The sequence below is a fragment of the Ochotona curzoniae genome, unplaced genomic scaffold (assembly GCF_017591425.1).
Source record: "Ochotona curzoniae isolate NIBS_2020 unplaced genomic scaffold, NIBS_Ocur_1.0 scaffold_4506, whole genome shotgun sequence".
NCBI classification, from domain to species: Eukaryota; Metazoa; Chordata; class Mammalia; order Lagomorpha; family Ochotonidae; genus Ochotona; species Ochotona curzoniae.
The window spans coordinates 20,676,640-20,696,139 of record NW_024467119.1 but is presented as its reverse complement, the minus strand read 5'-3'; the positions used below and the strand labels follow the sequence as shown (position 1 = coordinate 20,696,139).

The following is a 19,500-nucleotide window of genomic DNA, read 5'->3' as shown; positions in this document are numbered from 1 at the left end:
TACACACATACTTCAAAAATATCTATTATTTAAAAGAGAGTTCTCACACAAGAATTCTGTGGGATTAAGCTCACATATGGTTAGCAGACCCAGTGTTGAATATGATTACGGCCACACAAGGAAACCTTAAATCCACATACTGTTCCTATTTAGCCAGCATATATGAACCAACTAATTTATAGAAAATGTGCAGCAAATTATTTCCTCCACCGCCCCCACCCCTCAAGAATGCACCAGCAATAAGTGTTCCCCAGACACCCCCACCCACACAAGGCTTGCTCTCCAGCCCCTTGCCAGTTTATCTAAAACAAATGTTGCTTTAGTTCCCTGAATCCCTGTTTAGAACCCTGATAATATGGGGGAAGGTGGGGAGTTGTTTAACCAGATACACCTGACCTCTAAGGTCTTAAACTTCCTGCCCAAAGACCACTCAAGACCAGCAGCACAAGCGGTCTGCAACAGGAAGCAAGCATTGTTCAAAAGTCTGTCGACCAATAGTTAAGTTTCGAAGGCTTAAGGGACCCAGTCACACTTCCATATGACCCTGGGATATGCGCTCACCGGGGAAAACCGTCCTAGAAAATACCGCAGCCGCGAAGTCACCATATCAAGTGAGCACGCCCGGAGGGTTCCCCGCCAACTTCCCGCGCAGCCCGAGGCGGGGGCGCAAATGGTGCGTGCGCCAGGGGAGCAGGGCTGTGAGTTCGGGTTAGGCGCACAGCCTCGACTTTTTCTTTCTTTTCTTTCTTTCTTTTTTTTTTTGAGGGGGATCTTACCTACAATAATTTTTCTAGCTTCCACCTGCAGCCACGCAGTTGAAGAATACATAAAGAAGGCGACGGAGCCGGAGGGACCTCGCTCAAGGCGCCCCCAGAGCCAGAAACGAACTTTGAACACCAACAAGGGGGAAAACAGAAGGACGACTCCACCTTTCCCACCCGGCCCCGCTCCTTTCAATGAAAAGGAAAGGCCGCCGCCGCCCCTTCCTCCGCCCTACACCCGGGATGTGCAGCTGGCGCGGAGCCGCATCCTCCAAGTCCCGCTGCGCTCCCGCCTCGCAAACCGAACACTGCACCCCGGAGGTGCGCCCGGCCCCAGCGCCCTGGCCCCACGCCCTGGACAGAAATCCCCTCCCTGGCCCCTCTCCCCGCACCCGAGGCAATGGGGCGCCCGCTTCCCCACGCACCCGCCCTCCCTTCCTCTTCCTCGCAGGCCCGCCTCTCCGGCCTTTCAGCGGCAAGCCTTACAATACCTCCCTGCCTCCTGCCGCCACCACCACAAGGCAGCCCTTAAGAAAACTTTGTGCGTCTGGCGACGGCTTTGTCCACAGCCTGGGCAGGGCCGGGTCACCCGGCTGGGAGCCTGAGGGTGTCCGGAGATCTCACAAGGCACGGGGGAAACCAGCACAGAAACCCCACCCCTTGACCTGCTGCCTCAAGCCGGGTGACACGCTGCGCCTCGGCGCACAATTCCCATGCCCCCGACCGCCCCGGGACGCGCGGGGCAGCCTGGAGGAAACCCCCGCGCACCCGGTGCCTTTCCCTCCTTAGATCACGAGGGCCACGGCGTGCGCGGGCAAAGGCAGCTCGCTGGGAAACGCCAAAGCTAAACCGGGGAGGCTTCCAAAGCGCGCCCAGACGAGAGGGTCCCTTTTCTTGCGCACGCTGCGAATAGGGGAGCTACGAGACGATGCACTGAGGCATCACGCGGCGCCCGCGCCTATGGGCGCTTCACCCTCCCCTTCAGCCCCAGACGCGCGCCCAAATCCACGCGCACACACACCCACAGCCACCCGCCCCAAAGCTGAGACCACTCGGCGCCGAGCGAGGGAAGAGATGGAGGGAGGGAGGGCCCGACACTCACAGATGGTCTTCCCACGGCCACGGCCATCGCGGCGGTGGCTGCGCCCTTGTGCGCTCCGCCGACGCTGGCTGCTAGCGCTCCGGCTCCGGCTGCGCCCGGGTGCTCTCCGCCGACACTGGCTGCTGCCAGCGCTAGGACTCCGGCTCGCCTCCCCCGCGCCTCGCTCGCGGCTGCGCGCTACACAAACCTAGCTCCGGCTCGCAACCAGCGGCATCTGCTCCCCCCACGCCGCCGCCCCGCCTGCTTTAAGGGAGCAACATGGCCACCCGCCTGGAAGGAACCATTTGCTCCTCCTAGGAAGGGGTGTGAGAGCGCCTGCCCCGACAGAGCAGAGGATGGGCGGGCTCCCATCCGCCGTCAGAGGGCTCCCTCGGCTCAGGACTCGCCCTCTCCGCTATTGGTGCTTTGCTATCGAACGACCCTCCCCGGTGCCACCAAGAGACAACGTGCGCTCCGACTGCCACCCCCTGCTCCACGACATGCTGGAGTCCAGTGCAAGGGCCTGGGCGCGCCGAGGTCCCGGGGCCGGGTCTCGCCAGTCGCTTTGCGAGGTGGGCAGCTGCAGTGGCTGCTGGCCTGCGCCCGGCGGATGGGGTGGGGACGCCTGCAGAGAAGGGAGCAGGGAGCACAGCCCGCGGAAAGTTAGCCGTGTGTCAGCATGCCACACCCTTGGCACCCGCTTGGAAAGGGGCTGCGCGCCACCTGGGAGGGCGGTGGATGTCCGTGATGGGCCTGAGCAGGCCGCCTGGGGAAGGGAGTTGTGCCTCCGCCGGTATTTCCCTCCTCAAGGAGAGACCCAGGGGTGGCGGCAGCCGCTGAAACGTGAGACCCAGCTGGGGACCACGGAGAGGAAGAGGCTGCAGTAGCTGAGGTGCACACCTCAGCCACCTGGTGCTGGAGAGGAGGTGCTGCTGCACTGCAGAGGGACCGCGGTCCCCAGCGCCACACGTGGGGCTTCAGCCAACTAGATTCGGTCGCCGGAGACGGACCGGGTGACCCTGAGGCGCGCGCATCTGGTGCATGACTGGAGAGGGTGCGACCCGGAACTTGTGGGCCTGGGGACTGCGCCATGGAGAAGGGTTTTTCAAGGCAGATATTGAGGCCCTTTTTGGTAAGAGGAATAGCGGGGTCCTGGTGCGCGTGGACTGGCATGGCATGCCCCGGGGAGCCCAGACCATTGCGTTCCTGAATGTGGTGAGGATTCCCATGTAGAGGGGGGCCTGCCTGGACCAGGCGACTGAGGACGGCGACCCGACTTGGCGCGTGGCCACGGGGGATTGGCAACCCGGGGAAAGGCACGGAAGGGCTGTGTGCAGCCGGTGCGGGCTGCGCCCTGGGGGAAGATGGGGAGGTAGAATGCAGGGGAAAGAAAAACAGTCTGTCTGGCGCTCTGGCGCCTCGGAGTCTGACCTGAGGGCTTAGGACCCTCGGGTTTCCAGGGCCTGGGCTCTGTCTTCAGCTTTAGGCCACACAGCTGCTTTGCTGCGCAGAGTGGGAATGGACCAGGGACAGTGACCTGGGCACCCAAACTTGCGCCTCCGTTTTTATCGGTTTCAGATCTAGAAGATAGGCATTACCATGTTGTGCCAGATGTAGAGTAGACACTTCACAAGTGCAGAGTTCAGATTACACATGGATGGGGCTATGCACTGCCAGGACGGTAAAGAAATCGCTCATATGCAAGCCCTGATGTATGTGAGTTTTTTCTCCCTCGTCAGCGCTGCCCGGGTCTGGCCGCTGGCAGGACCAGGTAAGCCCTAGCAGAGGGCGCTGTAGGCCTTGGAAATGGCCGACTGCCGAACTTGCTAGTTGGTGACTGCTTTGTGTGTGCTGATGCTGGACTCAGCTGTGAACTCCCTACTCTGGTGGCCTGGTGAATTAGAACGAATGTTCTAAGCACAGAGTTAACTCCAACATGTTGTTTGTGGAAGGGAATCCTGTTACAACAAAGTCGCTGAAGGTTTTTGTGGCCTCTGTTCCATCTCTTCGCAGAGCGGGCGCCAAGCCTGAAACCCTACCCTATCCCACTTTGGGGGAAGGAGGGAGGTTCAAACAGTAACAAAATGTAACAATTTGAAAGTGCCCTGGAAATGTGATCACAGGGTTTCTAAAATGTATTACAAGAAGTTTTAACATTGTGTTGAATATCTGACCATTCATGCAAGGTGGGTGAGATTTTTGAAAGATTATAGAGAGGAGAGACTAGGATCTAATTTATCTGGTTTACTTCCAAATGACCACAACAGCTAGAGCTGAGCTGATTGGGAGCTGCTTCTGGGTCTCCCACAGGGTGCAGAGTCCCAAGCACTTGAGTCATCCCCTGCTGCCTTCCCAGGCCACAAGCAGAGATGGATCTGAAGTGGAACATCTGGTACACGAACCACACCCATATGGGATGCTGGTGCTTGAACCCCAGGGATTAGCCTGTTGAGCCATGCATGCCAGCCCATTTAAAATCTGTTTTTTAAAATTGCTTTGTTGTGGTGCACAGGGTTAAACTGCAGCCTGTGCTAGCCTCTGTATTGGAGCACCTGCTGGAGTCTCAGCTGCTCTACTTTGGAACCAGCTCCCTGCTAATGTGCCAGGGAAGGCAGTGGAAGATGGCCCAAGTGCTTGGAGCTCTGCCACCCACGTGGGATACCTGGATAGTTTCGTAACTTTGGCATGCACCAGCCCTGAGTACACAAAGAATGAGTTTTATCCTTGGAAAAGGATGGATGACCTTATCTGTATACACAGCTGTTGTGCTGAGGACTGAGAACATGAAGTCGGAGGCACCTGTCTTGACTGTTGAACAGTTCCATTTTCCAAGAGACAAACCCCGTGCAGATTCATATGTGAATAAAGGCATTTGAAAGCAGAAGAAAGGAGGCTATCAACTGCACTAGGCAGAACAGGAAAGTCTTCCCTAAGAAGGGGGAGCAGGAGAGAACAGAGGGTGTTCCTGGCCGGGGGTCCAAGGAGGAGGCTGCTGTAGGAAGGTCCCTGCTGGTTTTCTCCTTGTGAAACAGGGAAGCCACTGTGACTCCTGGTGGAGAAGAGATGACTCAGAGCCACTGCATCCTGCTGCCCCCAAAAGCCTGATGCGCAAGGGGTGATGTTCCTAGAGCCTCCACTTGATCAGACAATGGAGAACAACCAGAACACGTAAAGATGTTCCATAAAATATTTTGAAACCCAGCCAACCTGAAGAGGGAAAAGTTAAACTATCTATTTGCAGTTGATATGAAACTTACAAGAAAATTTCTAATGAATCTAAAATAAAGCCATTAGAACTGATAAATAAGCCCAGCAAAGTTATAGGAAAGATCAATGAAAGAATCAGTTGGGCTGGTGTTGTGGCACAGCAGGTCAAGCTGCTCCCTGCATCCCATAGGGGCCCAACTGAACTCCAGACTTCCACTCCATCTCCCAACTAATGTGCTTTGGGAAACCATGGAAGATGGAAAAAGCTCCTGGTTTCCTTCTGCCCCAGCCCTAATTTTGGGGATGTAAATCAGTGGATAAAAGATTTCTGTCTCTCCCCAACCCCTCTTTCTGTAACTGTGTCTTTCAAATAAATAAATCTAAAAACAATGTAGTGAGTCTGTGCAATAGCCTAGTGGCTAAATCCTTACCTTGCATCCACCAAGATTCCATATAGCCTCCTGTTCGCATCCCAGCAGCCTTGCTTCGCATCCAGCTCTCTGCTTATGGCCTGGAAAAGCAATCAAGGACCGCCCAAAGCCTCGGGACCCTGCATCTACATGGGAGACCCGGAGGAAACTCCAGACTGCTGGCTTCAAATCAGCTTGGCTCCTGCCATTACAGCTACTTGAGCCAGCAGACAAAAGATCTGTATCTCCTCTCTATATCTCCCTTTTTAAGTAAAGAAAAATAGTAATTAAAAATAAAAACAATATATTGGTACATATTTGCAGTGATCCAAAAAAGATTAAGAGCAATTTCATATTTTTAAAAAAGATTTATTTTAAAAACAGAAGAGAGAAATTTTCATTCTGCTGTTTTACTCCCCACATGGCCACCATGGGCAGGAATAGACCAGAGCAAAGCCAGGTACTTCATCTCGGTACAGGTACCTAAATGCTTAAGCCATCCTCTGCTGCTTTTCCAGGCCTATTAGCAGCTGGTACTTGAACTGATGCCCATATGGAATGCCATCATTGCAGACTAGAGCTTAACCTGTTCCACAATGCTACTGTAACTTTTTTTTTTACCAGATTCATTCATTCATTTGGAAGACAGTTACAGAGAATGAGGGAGAGATACTCCCACCCACTGGTTTACTCTCCAAATAGCTGTAACAGCCAGTGCTTGGCTAAGCCAGAGCCAGGAACTTAACCTGCTGTGCCTCAGCGTTGGCCCCAACTTGCATTTTTGTTGTGAATATAAAGAGTACAGAGATTATGTGGTTCATAAATACAATTTTTTAAATATAATGATACTACTATTCATCTTTTAATAAGATCAGAAAGAAAATACTTGGTAAAATTAACAAAAATAGTACAAGAAAAAATTTTTTGAAGATTTATTTTTATTGAAAAGGCAGATATACAAAGAGGGTGCAAGACAGAGAGGAAGATCTTCCATCTTATGATTCACTCCCCAAGTGACCACAATGGCCGGTGCTATGCTGATCCAAAGCCAGGAGCTAAGAACTTCCTCCAGGTCTCCCATGCGGGTGCAGGGTACCAAGGTTTTGGGCCGTCCTCTACATCTTTCCCAGGCCACAAGTAGGTAGCTGGATAGGAAGTGGAGCTGCCAGGATTAGAACCAGCGCCCATATAGAATCCCAGCGCATTCAAGGCAAGGACTTTAGCTGGTAGGCCACTGCACCAGGCCCAACAAAATCTTAAATACAGTGCTGGAGGGAGTTTTTAAAAATCCAAATAAGTGACAAGTATCATGTTCATAAATTGGAAAAAATATCATTAAGATGCCAGCAGCCTTCAAACTGATGTAGATACTCAGCAGAATCCCAACAGGCTTGGAGGGAATTGCTGATCTGCTTCCGGAATTCATATGAAAACTCTGCAATCCAGATTAGCACAGAGTTGGAGGACTTCCAGGTTTTCAGTTTAGCTATGAAGCAAAAGTGATCAAAGCAGTGTAGCACTAACATAGACATATAAATAATGGGATAAAGATTCCAGCACTAAGCCCAAGCATCTGTGGTCAGTTGATTTCATAGGAGTGTCAAGGCCATTGCTGAGATAAGAGAATGAATTCAAAGGCATTAGCAATGAAGATACTGCCTGGGAGAGGGGAAGTTCAAGTTCTGGCTCTGCTCCTGATCCTGGCTTCCTGCTAATGTGTATCCTAGAAGGTGGCAGGTGATGGCTGAAGTGGTTGAGTCATTGCCATCCACATTGTGGATCTGAACTGACTTTCATCTCCTAATTTTGTGCCCTCCAGAGACCCATTTGTGGGGTGAACCAGAGGATGGGAGGTCTCTGAGGAAGCAAGCGTAAACTCAGGCTGTTACCTCTCACCATGTGCAAACGTTAACTCAAAGGGAGGAAGCTGGCAGAGTAGCTAAGACGGCTTGGGATGCTCATGTCTCATTTTTTATTGCCTTGGTTTGAATGTCAGCTCAAGTTCCAATTCCAGCTCTCTACTGATGGACACCGGGAAGAGAGCAGGTTGGAGAGCAAGTGCCTGATCCATGTCACCCATAGTGGAGGTGACGATTGTGTTCGAGGCCCCCAGCTTTAGCTAGACCCAGTCCTGGCTGGTCATTTCGGGAACGAATTAGTGGATGCAAGATCTTTGTATATCTCTGTTTCTCTGTCTTTAAAATTAATGAAAGTAAGTTTAGAAGAAAAAATTTAAAAATGGAAAACAATTCAAGATGGTTCAAAAATCTAAATGTAGGAGCTAAAACTATAAAACTCTTAGAAGAAAATATTGAGGCAAATGAGACTTTACATTTGGCAATGGATTTTTAATATAACACCAAAAGTATGCACAGCAAGACAAAACAAAATGCTAAATGAGATGGCTTTAAAATTTAAAACTGCTTCAAAGGATGCTCTAAGGAAAATGAAATGAAGCCTGTCAAGTGAAATTATTTGCAAATATCTGATAAAGGACTTGTGCCTGGAATATGTAAAGAACTCTTGTAACTCAGTAATTAAAAACAACTGAAGTAAAAGTTCTCAAAGGATTTAAAGAAACATTTCTCCAATAAGTTATACACATGGGCAGTAAGTACATAGAAAGTGTTTGATGACGTTACGTGGGAATGCCACTCAAAACCAAAGAAACCACTTTACATACATTGCAATGGCTATAATAATAATAATAGAAAATAATAGGTGAACAAAAGTTGGTGAGGATGTGAAGACATCAGAATCCTTGTGTACTGTTGCTGAGAAAGTAAAATGTTAGAGTTACTTTGAAAAACAATGTGGCAGTTTCTCAACTAGTTAAACCTAGTTACAACAGAGCAGCAGTGCAAGACAAAGGAAAATGTGCTTACACACAAACCTGTACAAGACAGTTTATAGCATTCAAGGAAGACCAAATAGCTAAGGATTAGATAAAATGTTATTTGCCCATTCAAAATGAGGTGGGTATTGCTGACATAACACTGATGGATCATGCTATGTGAAAGGAACCCGTCACAAAAGACCACTTGCATGGCTGCGAGGGTCTTGCCCCAGAATAGACAAAGCTGCATGGACAAGGAGATGGGTAGCTGCCCACAGCTGAGGAAGATCAGACAGGCAAGAACTAAGATACGGGGTTTGTTTCGGAGGAGATGTCTCTGGAGCTAGAGCTCCTGGCACCGGAGCACACTGTGCATGCTGTGCCACCTCCTACGCATGGAAGAGAATCATGCCCAGGTGCACACAAATGATGAGTCAGTCTGTTTTTAGGAACCAGTCAAGGACCTCGAATGCTGCTTCAAAAGACAAGAAAAGGCCAACAGCTACTCATAGTGGAGATGACAGTGCAGGGGACACAACCATTAACACTGGCTGAAACGTCTGTGGCTTGGGAGATGGATCCATTAGATGATTCAGGGAAAGATTTCCAAACCAGGGACATGCAAGGCTCATGCTCCTATTCAGAAAGAAGTAGCAACAGAATATGGAACAAATACACATCCTTCAGCAACCCTTAAGAATATGAGTCTGGGGCCCAGCATAGTAGCCTGGTGGCTAAAGTCCTCCCCTTGCACACCCTGGATCCCGTATGAGCACTGGTTCGTGTCCCGACTGCTTTATTTCTCTTCCAGCTCCCTGCTTATGGTCTGGGAAAGCAGTCAAGGACAGCCCAAAGGCTTGGGACCCTACACCCATGCAGGGGACTCAGGAGACTCCTGGCTCCTGGCTTTGGATTGACTCAGCTCCAGTTCTTGTGGCCACTTGGGGACTGAACTAGTAGATGAAGATCTTTGTCTCTTTTTTTCCTTCTCTCTGTAAATCTGGCTTTCTAATAAAAAATAAATATTTTTTTAAATAAATAAAACCAGAAAATAGTAGTTAACACAGCGTGGAGCACTGGGGGATCTTTGGGAGGCAGTAATGACCTGAGAAGAGTTCCCAGAGCAATGAAAATGTTCTGTATCATGAGTGAATTAATTTGTCAAAACTCATTTCTGCACAAAGTTAAAATAGGTGTGTACTGTGGCATATACATTATATATCAATAAAATTTGTTTTTTAAATTTTCTGTGCTAGTATTGTTTTCTATCAAAAACTATAAGATGAAGCGTCTTTAGGAATCATTACATGCCACCCAACTTTTACTTCCAAGTGTGGGATGCTACCTGCATCAGATGCCATCACAGTGTTTGACAAGTATACCACACTGAGTCATCACAGCAGCTAACTGATCGCTTCCCGTCTTACACCAAGGCTCTTGCAGTGCAGGGACAGGGAGAGGTGTCCAGGTAGATTTGTGGCACTTGCCGACAGCAGGGCCAGGATTTCGCCTGGGCGTGTTAGGTTCTGTCACGCACCCCCCATCATCACGCTGTGTGCTCTCCATAGCACTCTCGTCTTCCTACAGCTCTTCAATGTCACCCACAAAGTCTGAGAGCGTCATCTTCATCATCAGGACTCTGAGAAGCATAAGACATAGCACTTGAGAGAGAGTTCTTAGCAGTAAGGAGCCAGCTGATATGCTTAGCATGACCTGGGCATGGGAGGATTTAGGCATCTCCCTTACCCCAGATGGAACTGCTGGAATTTTCATTAAAGGAAGACTTTAATGCCAGTGGTGCACAAGAGACAAATAAACAAAACTCATTGTTAGGATAAAGCATAACTTTCTTAAGGGCAGGTATTTGGTGGAGCAACTAAGATACCCTAAGGGCTTGCCTTGTGATATAAGCCACTGCCTGCAACAGCAGCAGCCCATATGATGCTGCTTCAAGCCCTGTCTGTTCCACTTCTGAACAAGCTCCCTGCTAGTGCATCTTTTATATATATATATATATACACATATATATGATACACACACACATATATATGTATTAGATGTATAGAAAATGTGAAAAGAATATGGAACCCGAAATTCACATAGACCAACACGCAGACTTCTCTGTTATGAACATATTAAATTAGTTTGGGGCATTTGTTAGAATTCAAGAGCCAATGATGAGATATTCTTGTTCGTTAAACTCCATACTTCATTCAGATTCCCTTGGTGTTGAACCTGATGTCCTGTTCCTATTCCAGGATGCCAAGGAGGACAGACCATGGTACAGAGATGTCATGTCTCTTGGCTGACATGGCTCCTCAGAGTTTCCTTTTGATGGCCTAGTCAGTGTTGAGGAGTTCTGGTCGGGTGCTGTCACTTTGGATTTGCCTGACATTTTCTTTATAATGAGTCAGGGGTTATGGACATCACATCACATCACGTCAGGGGTGCAAGGTAGCAGCGTAGCTCCTCCCTGTGGAAGTTGTCCTTGGTGACCTGGCTTGGTAGCATCTGTCAAATTTCTCCCTATTTGCATACTGTTCTCCTTGGACAAAGTCACTTTGAGCATCTCACACGAAAGTGATCAGAGGCCAGTGTCATGGTGCAGTGGGTTAAGTCTCTATGACACAAATATTCAAGTCCCAGCTGCTCTACTTGCAATCCAGCTAGTTTCCTACTGATGTGTCTGGAAAAGCAGCGGCAAATGGCCTAGGTATTTGGGCTCTTGTCACCCACGTGGGAGACCCAGATGGAATTCCTCATTTCTGGTTCCTGGCTTCAGCCTGGTCCAGCCCTGGCTGTTGCAGCCATCTGGGGAGTGAACCATCAGACTGAAGATCTCTTTCTTTTTCTGTATCCGTTTTGTTCTCTGTCACTTTTTAATTAAAAAAAAAAATGCAATGAAGCTATGGGGAATGATGGTCAAGACATAAAACAAATATCTGAGTCTATATTGTTATACAAATGGTTGAAAATTAAGTAAGAGGGAACAATAGAACAATAGACAGGTGGGAGTAGAGTATTGAAGGAGCCCAGCGACCCTCACCACCAAGCATGGCCCCCTGACCAGACAATTATTTCTAAGTAAAGGACCTTGACAGAGGCCTTCCTCTAATCTGCATTTATCTGCTCATAGAAGAAAATACTTGCCTTCCTTTGCTTCTCTCAGTGTTCACTATCTAAATGCCTATCACAGCAAAGACTAAGGAATGTCCATCCACCTGGAGATTCTTGTCACTTGCCATTGTCTGTCTCCCAGACCCACTTAGCTCCCACAGACAATCATTGACAAATCATTGTCTTGTGTTAGGGGCTGCTCCTTCCCCTGGTTGTAATCATTTACCAGCGCTCAAACACTGCCTCTGTGCTACTCTCTCTTTCCCCAAGGAAGATGATACAAGCATCCGAACATCACTGGGTGAGCAGCTGACCACTCTCCTATGCAGAGCCTTGGACACTTTAACTCACGTGTGTGTATTTTCTCCTGTTCCTCTGTCTGTTGTCAGTTCATTTCAGCAACACTTCACAAAGTCAAGGAAGAACTATCCCTTCATCCTGACAGCATCTACAAAAATGATTTCGGATTCTCCTATGTCCAGGATGCTTGTCTATTGTTCCCATTTACTGAATTTCTGAGCCATCTGTTTATATCAACATAGACCCATGGATATTTACTTTATGCATTGAGCTGTAATCCATTAGCACTCTGTGGCCCACGCTGTCCCAGCTGTGGGCATCTCACCACGGTGGGCTTGTTTGCTTTGAGTACCTTCTTACTTTCTGGTTCTAAGAAATGCTCCAGGATTATATTCTTTTACAGTTTTTAGTTACTTATTTTGTTTGAAAAGCAGAGAGACAGGGAGACAAGAGAGAAACTTGCAGTCCACTGGTTCGTGCCTCGCAGATGTGCACAATAGCTGGAGTTAAGCCTGAACAAAGCAGGGAACTCAATCGGTGTCTTGTTTTACATGTGGGTAGTAAGGATTCCATTGCTTCCGGAGTATACATTTGCAGGAAATAGGAATCAGGAGGGGAACTGGCACGCAAGTCCAGGCACTCCAACGTGAATGCAAACCTCCCAGGGTGTACACTAACTACTGCGCTGAATATCTCCTCCAGACTTGCTTAGTACATGCCCCTCTCCAGTCCCAGGATATATCGTTTGTCAGAGAGTCACTTTCATTAGACAATGGTGTCAGAAAACATGATTAAAGGCATGCTGTGTACTCAGTGCTGCTGCGGTGTCTGGGGTCTGGTTGCTTCTGCACACTGTTAGCTCCTGGGAAGAAAATGCATGTGCAGTCTAAAGTGTGCATGTGCATGTACCTGTAGTATTTATATACACAGCCATTTGAATGCAGCCTGATATCATTCTCTCAAATCCTTTACCACATAGACTCCTCTCCCTCCTCTTTCCCTATTAACTCCTGACTCCAATAATGAGAAAATTGGCTCTCAACCAGAAGTATTAACGTTCACTCCACGAGAAATGCCTGCCAGTGAGCGCAGTGTTGTCTTTAGTCATTTCTATCCCACTCATTCCAGCGTGACTAGGCTAGCATCTTTTCCCTGTGCTCCCTTTAGTGACACTCCTAAATACAGTTAGTTTCATCCGTCCCAGTCTGTATCCTATCTTTTAAAAACATTTGTTTTTAATTTATAAATAAGGGGTGGGCATTTGCCCAAGCAGTTAAAATGTTGCTTGGGCTACTACCTCCCACGTAAGAATGTCCGGGTTTAATGCTGGCTCCGTTTCTGACACGAGGTTCCTTCCACCCACGTTGGAAACCCAGATTGAGTTCCAGCTCCAGCTTTGATCTAGGAGAGTTAGGAGAGCTAGGAGAGCTTTGATCACTGGAAAGTGAACCAGCAGAGGAGAGCTTTTTTTGTTCTTTCTCTCTCTCTCTACCTCTCAAATAAATAATATAGATTATATACTGACATATATTAAAATGCTTAACTTTAGATAATTTTGAAGTTCACTCTTCATGCTGTAACATTCTATGGGTTTTGATAAAGGCATCGTGTCATGTGTCCATCACATATGTAATCCATTATAGCATCATACAAAACAATTCCAGCACCCTAAAAGACTCCCTTCTATTGCACTTAGTCCATGGGTCAGTGGCTGCAAATCTAGAAGACATCTCTTGGGCAGTGACAAATACATGCATCTTGCAATTACTGATCTCTTAAAGACTATAGTCCTTACTTTTTCCAGAATGTCATAAAAATAGACTCATATTTTAGCTTACTTGAGAGGCAGAGAAACAGAGAGAATAAAAGACATCTCCTATCCATTGGTTCACTCCTCAAATGTGCACAAAGCCAGCAGCAAGAATTCAGCCTTCATCTCCTGCAGGGGTGACAGGAACTCAGTTACTAACCCCTCACCTGCTGTCCCCCAGTGTGTATGTGTTAGCAGAAAGCTGGATTCAGAAACTGAGTCCAGAGTCAAGTCCAGGCACTCTGATATGGACTGTAGGCATCTCAAGGAGTGTGTTAACTACTAAGCCAAATGCCTAGTAGAAAATCAGCCTGATCTCTAATTTCTGTTTTCTTTTCTCTTGTATCTCTTACTTTTTTCTCCCTTCTTTCTTCCCTTCCTTTCCTTCTTCCCTCTGCTATTATAAATTACATAATTACATCTTTATAAAAATTTGTATAGATTTCCAATGATCTCTTTTTGAAAAAGTTCCTGAAAGTGTTTTTTTTGTTTGTTTGTTTGTTTGTTTTTTATCTTAGGAGGTTTATTGCAGCAGGAAAGGAATGGGGTGGGGGTGGTGCAAAAGTGAGGAGGAAAAGGGGAAGGGGAGGGAGGCTGGAAGACGAAAAAGTTCCTGAAAGTGAAAGAACTGGGTCAAAGGGTATAAATATTGTAACACTCATGATACACAGTGTTGAGTTGTAGTCCATGAAGAACCCACGAAGTGAGGCTTCCACCACCAGTACATGAGGAACTCAGTTAACCAGCTTTTCATCAAGAAAAGATTATTTTCTTTTCTTGCACCTCGCATTGCCTTAGGGATGCTTCCTTAGTTTGGAACAAGTGCAGAGGAGTTAAACTTGTGCAGTATATACTGCTGCCTTACCTGCATGCCTACTCCCTACGAAATTTGTTCTTCTCCATTGTGTCATGGAAGCAGAAACTGGATCTTTATCTCTGTCTATGTCACTCTGTCCTTTAAACAAACAAATAAGTAAAACTTTCAGATGGGCCATGTTCACAGAAAATCTGTCTACTCTCTCTGTCTCTCCCCTCTCCCTCTCTAACATTTGTTTATCTATTTGAGTTCACTCCCCCAGACAGCTGCAGTGGCCAGGGTGGAACAAGCCAAAGCCAGGAGCCAGGAGCTTCATCTGGTCTCCCACTTGGGTGGCAGGGGGCCAGCACTTAGGCCACCTTCCATGGCTTTTGCCAGGCCATTAGCAGGGAACTGGACTGGAAGTGAGGCAGCCAAGACATGAACCATCATTCATATAGCATGCCAGCGTTGCAGGTGGTGGCTTTCCATTGTATTCCACAGTGCTGTGTAAGAAACGGAATTCCTTACAAGCCAAAAACTCATTTGAAACTGAACAGACACATATTAACAGCAAATAACAACATACCTTTAAGATGCATTTGCCTAGGAGAGGGTATCAATTAAGTAACAGTGAAAGGAATTTGACCCAAGTACTGAATGAAACACAAAATCTGTAACATTCTTCTGTAGAACTGTCTAGACAAAGAAATAAATAACCTGTTTACGATGCACAATCATGGCATCACTGCATAGTAATCTATAAACTTATGTGTACACTTTGACCAATATTAACTCTCTTCAACTTATTTGAGGAAATAATGCTCAATTCCTGATATTTCATGCAGAAATAAAACTATGACTTCAGCATGAAAGAATGAAAAAGAGAAATGAGAAAGGGAATAAAAGCAAAAATTCCTTCACAGATACTATTTTTCTTTAAACAATGTTTTATTTTTAATATCATTTACATAGTTGAGAGGGCCCATAGTTGTGGGCCTTCGATTAGGGAGGGAAAGGTTGAGGTGCGGAGGAAAATGGATGGGACAAATGTTTTACTTTTTTTCTTCCTATGTCCATAGCTCCTTGATGTCAAACCATATCAGCACCTGGGGAATGGGGACAATCATTTGGTGACATCTTAGAGACCTGATGTGGGGAAGATTGTTCCAAGGATGTTACAGGAGTGGTTTGATAGTTCTGAGACATCGCCAACCTCATTGCACCAGGATTGAGAAAATCCATGGTTTACTGGCTGACCAGGTTCTACTTTAGTGCATCTGTGAGCCTGGAAAATGTTGTAAAACTTGGCCAGGAGAGTGGTCCAACTTATTCTCCTCTCCATCCTCTGACAAGGACTTGATGTCCTCTGCTGGCCTGAATGCCATGTCCCCTTGTGCATCTGGATATGCTGTCCACTGCACAGGCATCAGCAACTGAGGAGGCCCAGGCCTGACATCTGCATTTCTAGGTTGGATCACGTACATTGTAATTTGTTTACCTATTGCCAGGGTTTGAGTCTAGCCATCTACTTGGGAGTCTCCCAAGAAACCTTGCTTGGGGTGATCTCAGACTTGACTCTAGCATGTGCTAGCCAGTGCAGGATCCATAATCTGTACCAGCCAATGCACATACTAGTGGATGCAGTGACCTGGTCAGTTCTGCCCCCGCCCCACCTATCATGCAAACTGATGGATGCTGTGGCCTAGCTCAGCCCAGCCCACCATAGGCCCAGTCTTCACACACACCAGTGGGTTCCATGGCTTAGTCAACCCCCAATAAACCCCACGGCCTACCACCAGCCCTAGTTTTTACATGTGTCAGCATGTGTTGCTATCTAGTCTGGTCTATTCCGCATGCTATCTGATTCTTGTGCAAACCCATGGGTGCTACTGCTTAGCTCAGCCTGACCTATCCCTTGACCTGTCCCCTAAGTGTGCTGACAAGTGCTGCTGCCTTGACCAACCTTGCCTGCCCCGAGCCCTGGTTCTCATGCTCGCCACTGGAAGGTATATCCTAGCGGAGGAGTGCTCACAGTTCCCCTGCCAGCCAAGCTTCCAGCCCCGGATCTTGTGTCTGCCAGGGGGTACAATGATCCAGTCTGACATGACTCATACTCAGTCCCGAAACTTGTCAGCAGGCACAGCAGCCTAGCCTAGCCTAGCCAGCCCCAGGCCAGCCCATCCCAGTCCTAGCTCTCATGCTCACCAGTAGAAGCAGTGGCCTAGCACAGCAGTCCCAGAGTTCCCCTACCAGGCTGACCCTCAGCCCCGGTCTTGCATATGCCTGTGGATGCTGCTGCCGCCCAGTCTGGCATGGCAAGCCCCCACCAGTTCAGGCACTCACCAGTGGTTACTGTGGTCTAGCCCAACTGGCCCATACCCACTTCAGCTTTCATCAGCAGGTACTATAGCCCAGCCCAGCTCAGACTGACCCATCCCCAGACTTGGCTCTCATGTGACCCAGCAGGTGCTACGGCCTAACCCGGCCTGTCCCACACCCATTGTGGCGCTTGTGTGCATCAGTGGATGCTGTAGTCTTGCCAGCCCATTCCACATTCAGCCGTAGCTCTTGCACTCCTCAGTGGAAGCTGCAGCCTAGCAGGGGAGTTCCTCAAGTTTCCCTACCAGATTCTTCCCAGTCCTGGATCTTGCGTGTGCTGGCAGGTGCTTTGACTCAGCCTGGCATGGTCTACCCACAGTTTCAGCTCTCACTGGTAGGTGTGGCAACTTAGACCAACCGGGTGCAGCCTACATACACCCTGTCCTGGCTCTTATGTATGCAAGTGGGTGCTATAGCTTGGCCTAGCCCACCCAGCCTGCCCCCAGACTCAGCCCACATACATGTTGAGGAGTGCTGCAACCTTGCCTGGCTTGATCCATCCTCAGTCCCAGCTTTTGTTCTCTCCAGCAGAAGCTGTGGCCTAGTAGAAGAGATCCCAAAATTTCCCTACCAGGCCTGCTCCCAGGTGTGGCCTTGGCTGGCATGGGCTGCCCTCAGTCCTGGCCTTTGCATGTATCAACAGGTGTTGTAGCCTGGCCTGGTCCCACTCACCTGACAATATCACCAACCCCAGCTCTCTGCACGAACTGGTGGTTGCTGCAGTTTCACCAGAACACCCAGAGAATCTACCCCCAGATCTGGTTCTCTCATGTTCTGGTGAGTGCTACAGCCCAGACTGATGTGGGCCATCCTAGCTCTGATATGCATGGGCAGGTGCTGTGGCCTAACCCAGCCAGGCTTACCTCAGCTTTTGTGCATGTCAGTGAGTGGGACATTGCTACTTACTCCAGCCCAAGTCTCCCATGTAGCCAGGTACCAGATATGCTCTCCCATTTCCCCTTCTAAATCACTTCATTTCAGCTCCCTCATTCCTCTCCTGTTAAACAAGCCCTCAGTGCTTCCACTCCAATATGTATCCACAGACCCCCCTTCTCTGGGCAATCTGCAGCTCCTCCCCCTGTCTTGGGGGCCAAATGCTGTGCCTGGCTTGGGGTTCCCCACCCTCTTCACTTACCTTTTGAAAAAGTAGAATGGGCAGTTACTGGTATAGTTAATACAAATTTGGCATTAGCCAAGCCCAGAATGTTCAGCAGGTATTGTCTGCTTTTATTCCAAAAGTGTAACACTTGCCTATATACAAGATGACCTAGGCCTATAGCACTATTTTTCTATACCCAAATGAAGAGCCATAAAATTTATCTCCTTATGCAACTTTCTCTGCATTTAGTAGACCTCACAAAATTCTATAAATGTGCTTTAACTGTATGGAAGTACTATTTACTTATAGAACTAAAGTCTAAACACTGCCTAGATTAATGAAATTTGCTTGGCAAATATAGCAAGGAGTTTTATTGCTATAGGAACCAGGAATGGCTTTACTCAAGTCTTCTCTGTATGAAATGGGGTTTCTCAGTGATGCAACCTAGAAAAGAGTGCCCAGGTCACTCATCTGGGAGGTGATGTCAGGAAACACAAAGGTTGTTGAGGAGGAAGGGGAGACCGGGGAGAAGCAGGAGAGGCAATAATGAGATTCACTCCCTTATCCTTCCCACTCCACCCACAAAGGCTGGCAGCAATGATAAGCCAACTCCACTGTGGACAGCTGGGGACTCAGCTGAGAAACTGAATGAATGGTGGGTCTGATTAGTCCCACCCAAGGTTGGAAGATTTCTGTCTCTCTTTGGTGGAGAGGGCATTACGTTTTTGTGCTTCTGGGCTGTGCAAGCTCCTGTAGCACCAAAGCTGGTACAGCAATGGAGATGCAGAGAGAGGGGAGTAGCTGGTCCCTGCACCTGCAGGGGTCCGAGAGTCCTTGAGAAGGGCATCAACTCATCTGCATCTGTCTTGCAGTTGAATTAATGAGAAATTAGAAAGTCTCCCTCCCCCGATGGAATTGGGAGGTCAGGAGAACTGTGTTAGACCACAGTCCTGCGCTCCGTGAGGAGGGGCACAGTAGAAAATGTGAATGTTGTCAGTGCCTGCTGAAGATGAGGGAATTAATGGTGGAAACTGGGAAGTGTATTAGAGATTCTTGAAGACATTCCCTGGGAAAGACAATAGAAACTCACGGGCCCAGCTGCGCTGTAGTGGCTGGCATCGCAGAGCGGGGTGAATGGGAGCAGCGCTGGGAGACCACGCCCAGACTGCCAGACATGCTCTTCTGGCCTTTCTGCATATACCCTCAGACCCTAAACACAATAAAAAAAAAAAGTGTGTTATTATTATTATTACTATAGACACAACACATGGGACATCTGAAAGTTACAGTTGTGGAAAAAGTCTCATGAAATCTGTATCTGCTGGAATCACAGCGTTGATTGTTTTTCTTCTTGCTGCCTGAAATATTCTCCTATGAAGTCATCACTGAAATAGACGTGTTACCACTGAAATGAGATTAACAATTAAAAATAAATGAGCTGCTGGTTGTTGTATTCTCTAGGAACCACTTTGGGTAAAATAAAGTGCTGTTTAATTAGCAGATCAAAAGTTGTCTGAATAATTTAATTCATACTCATAATTTCCTGAAGCTGTTACGAACGGAGAGACTCAAGCTATTTTAAAATGTTAGGAAGGGAATATGAAATGCTTTCTCTAGTACTACATGCAGCCTATAGAGACCCATTATAAAACAATAACTACAATCTTTTAAAATAAGAAAAAATGTTGTTATTCCATTAAA

General features: G+C 47.8%; 1 protein-coding gene and 1 long non-coding RNA gene across 5 annotated transcripts in view; one reads left to right on the top strand and one right to left on the bottom strand.

Annotated features, from left to right (window-relative positions):
- The window catches only part of SEPTIN11 (septin 11), a 94,998-nt gene extending 92,891 nt beyond the window's left edge, over positions 1–2,107 (bottom strand). For 2 of the 4 annotated variants that reach the window (XM_040967542.1, XM_040967541.1), the window contains exon 1: positions 1,864–2,068. In XM_040967542.1, the coding sequence (XP_040823476.1) occupies positions 1,864–1,890 (27 nt within the window). In that variant the 5' untranslated portion in view covers positions 1,891–2,068. Of the gene's footprint in view, positions 1–1,863 lie in introns of all 4 variants that reach the window. The other 2 variants (XM_040967540.1, XM_040967539.1) reach the window with 2 other exon arrangements.
- A 187-nt stretch (positions 2,108–2,294) lies between these two features.
- LOC121147386 lies at positions 2,295–19,266 on the top strand. The gene is made up of 3 exons (XR_005882370.1): positions 2,295–2,974; positions 3,582–3,613; positions 19,058–19,266. It is a non-coding gene; the product is annotated as an uncharacterized LOC121147386 (long non-coding RNA).
- Positions 19,267–19,500: the final 234 nt, after the last annotated feature.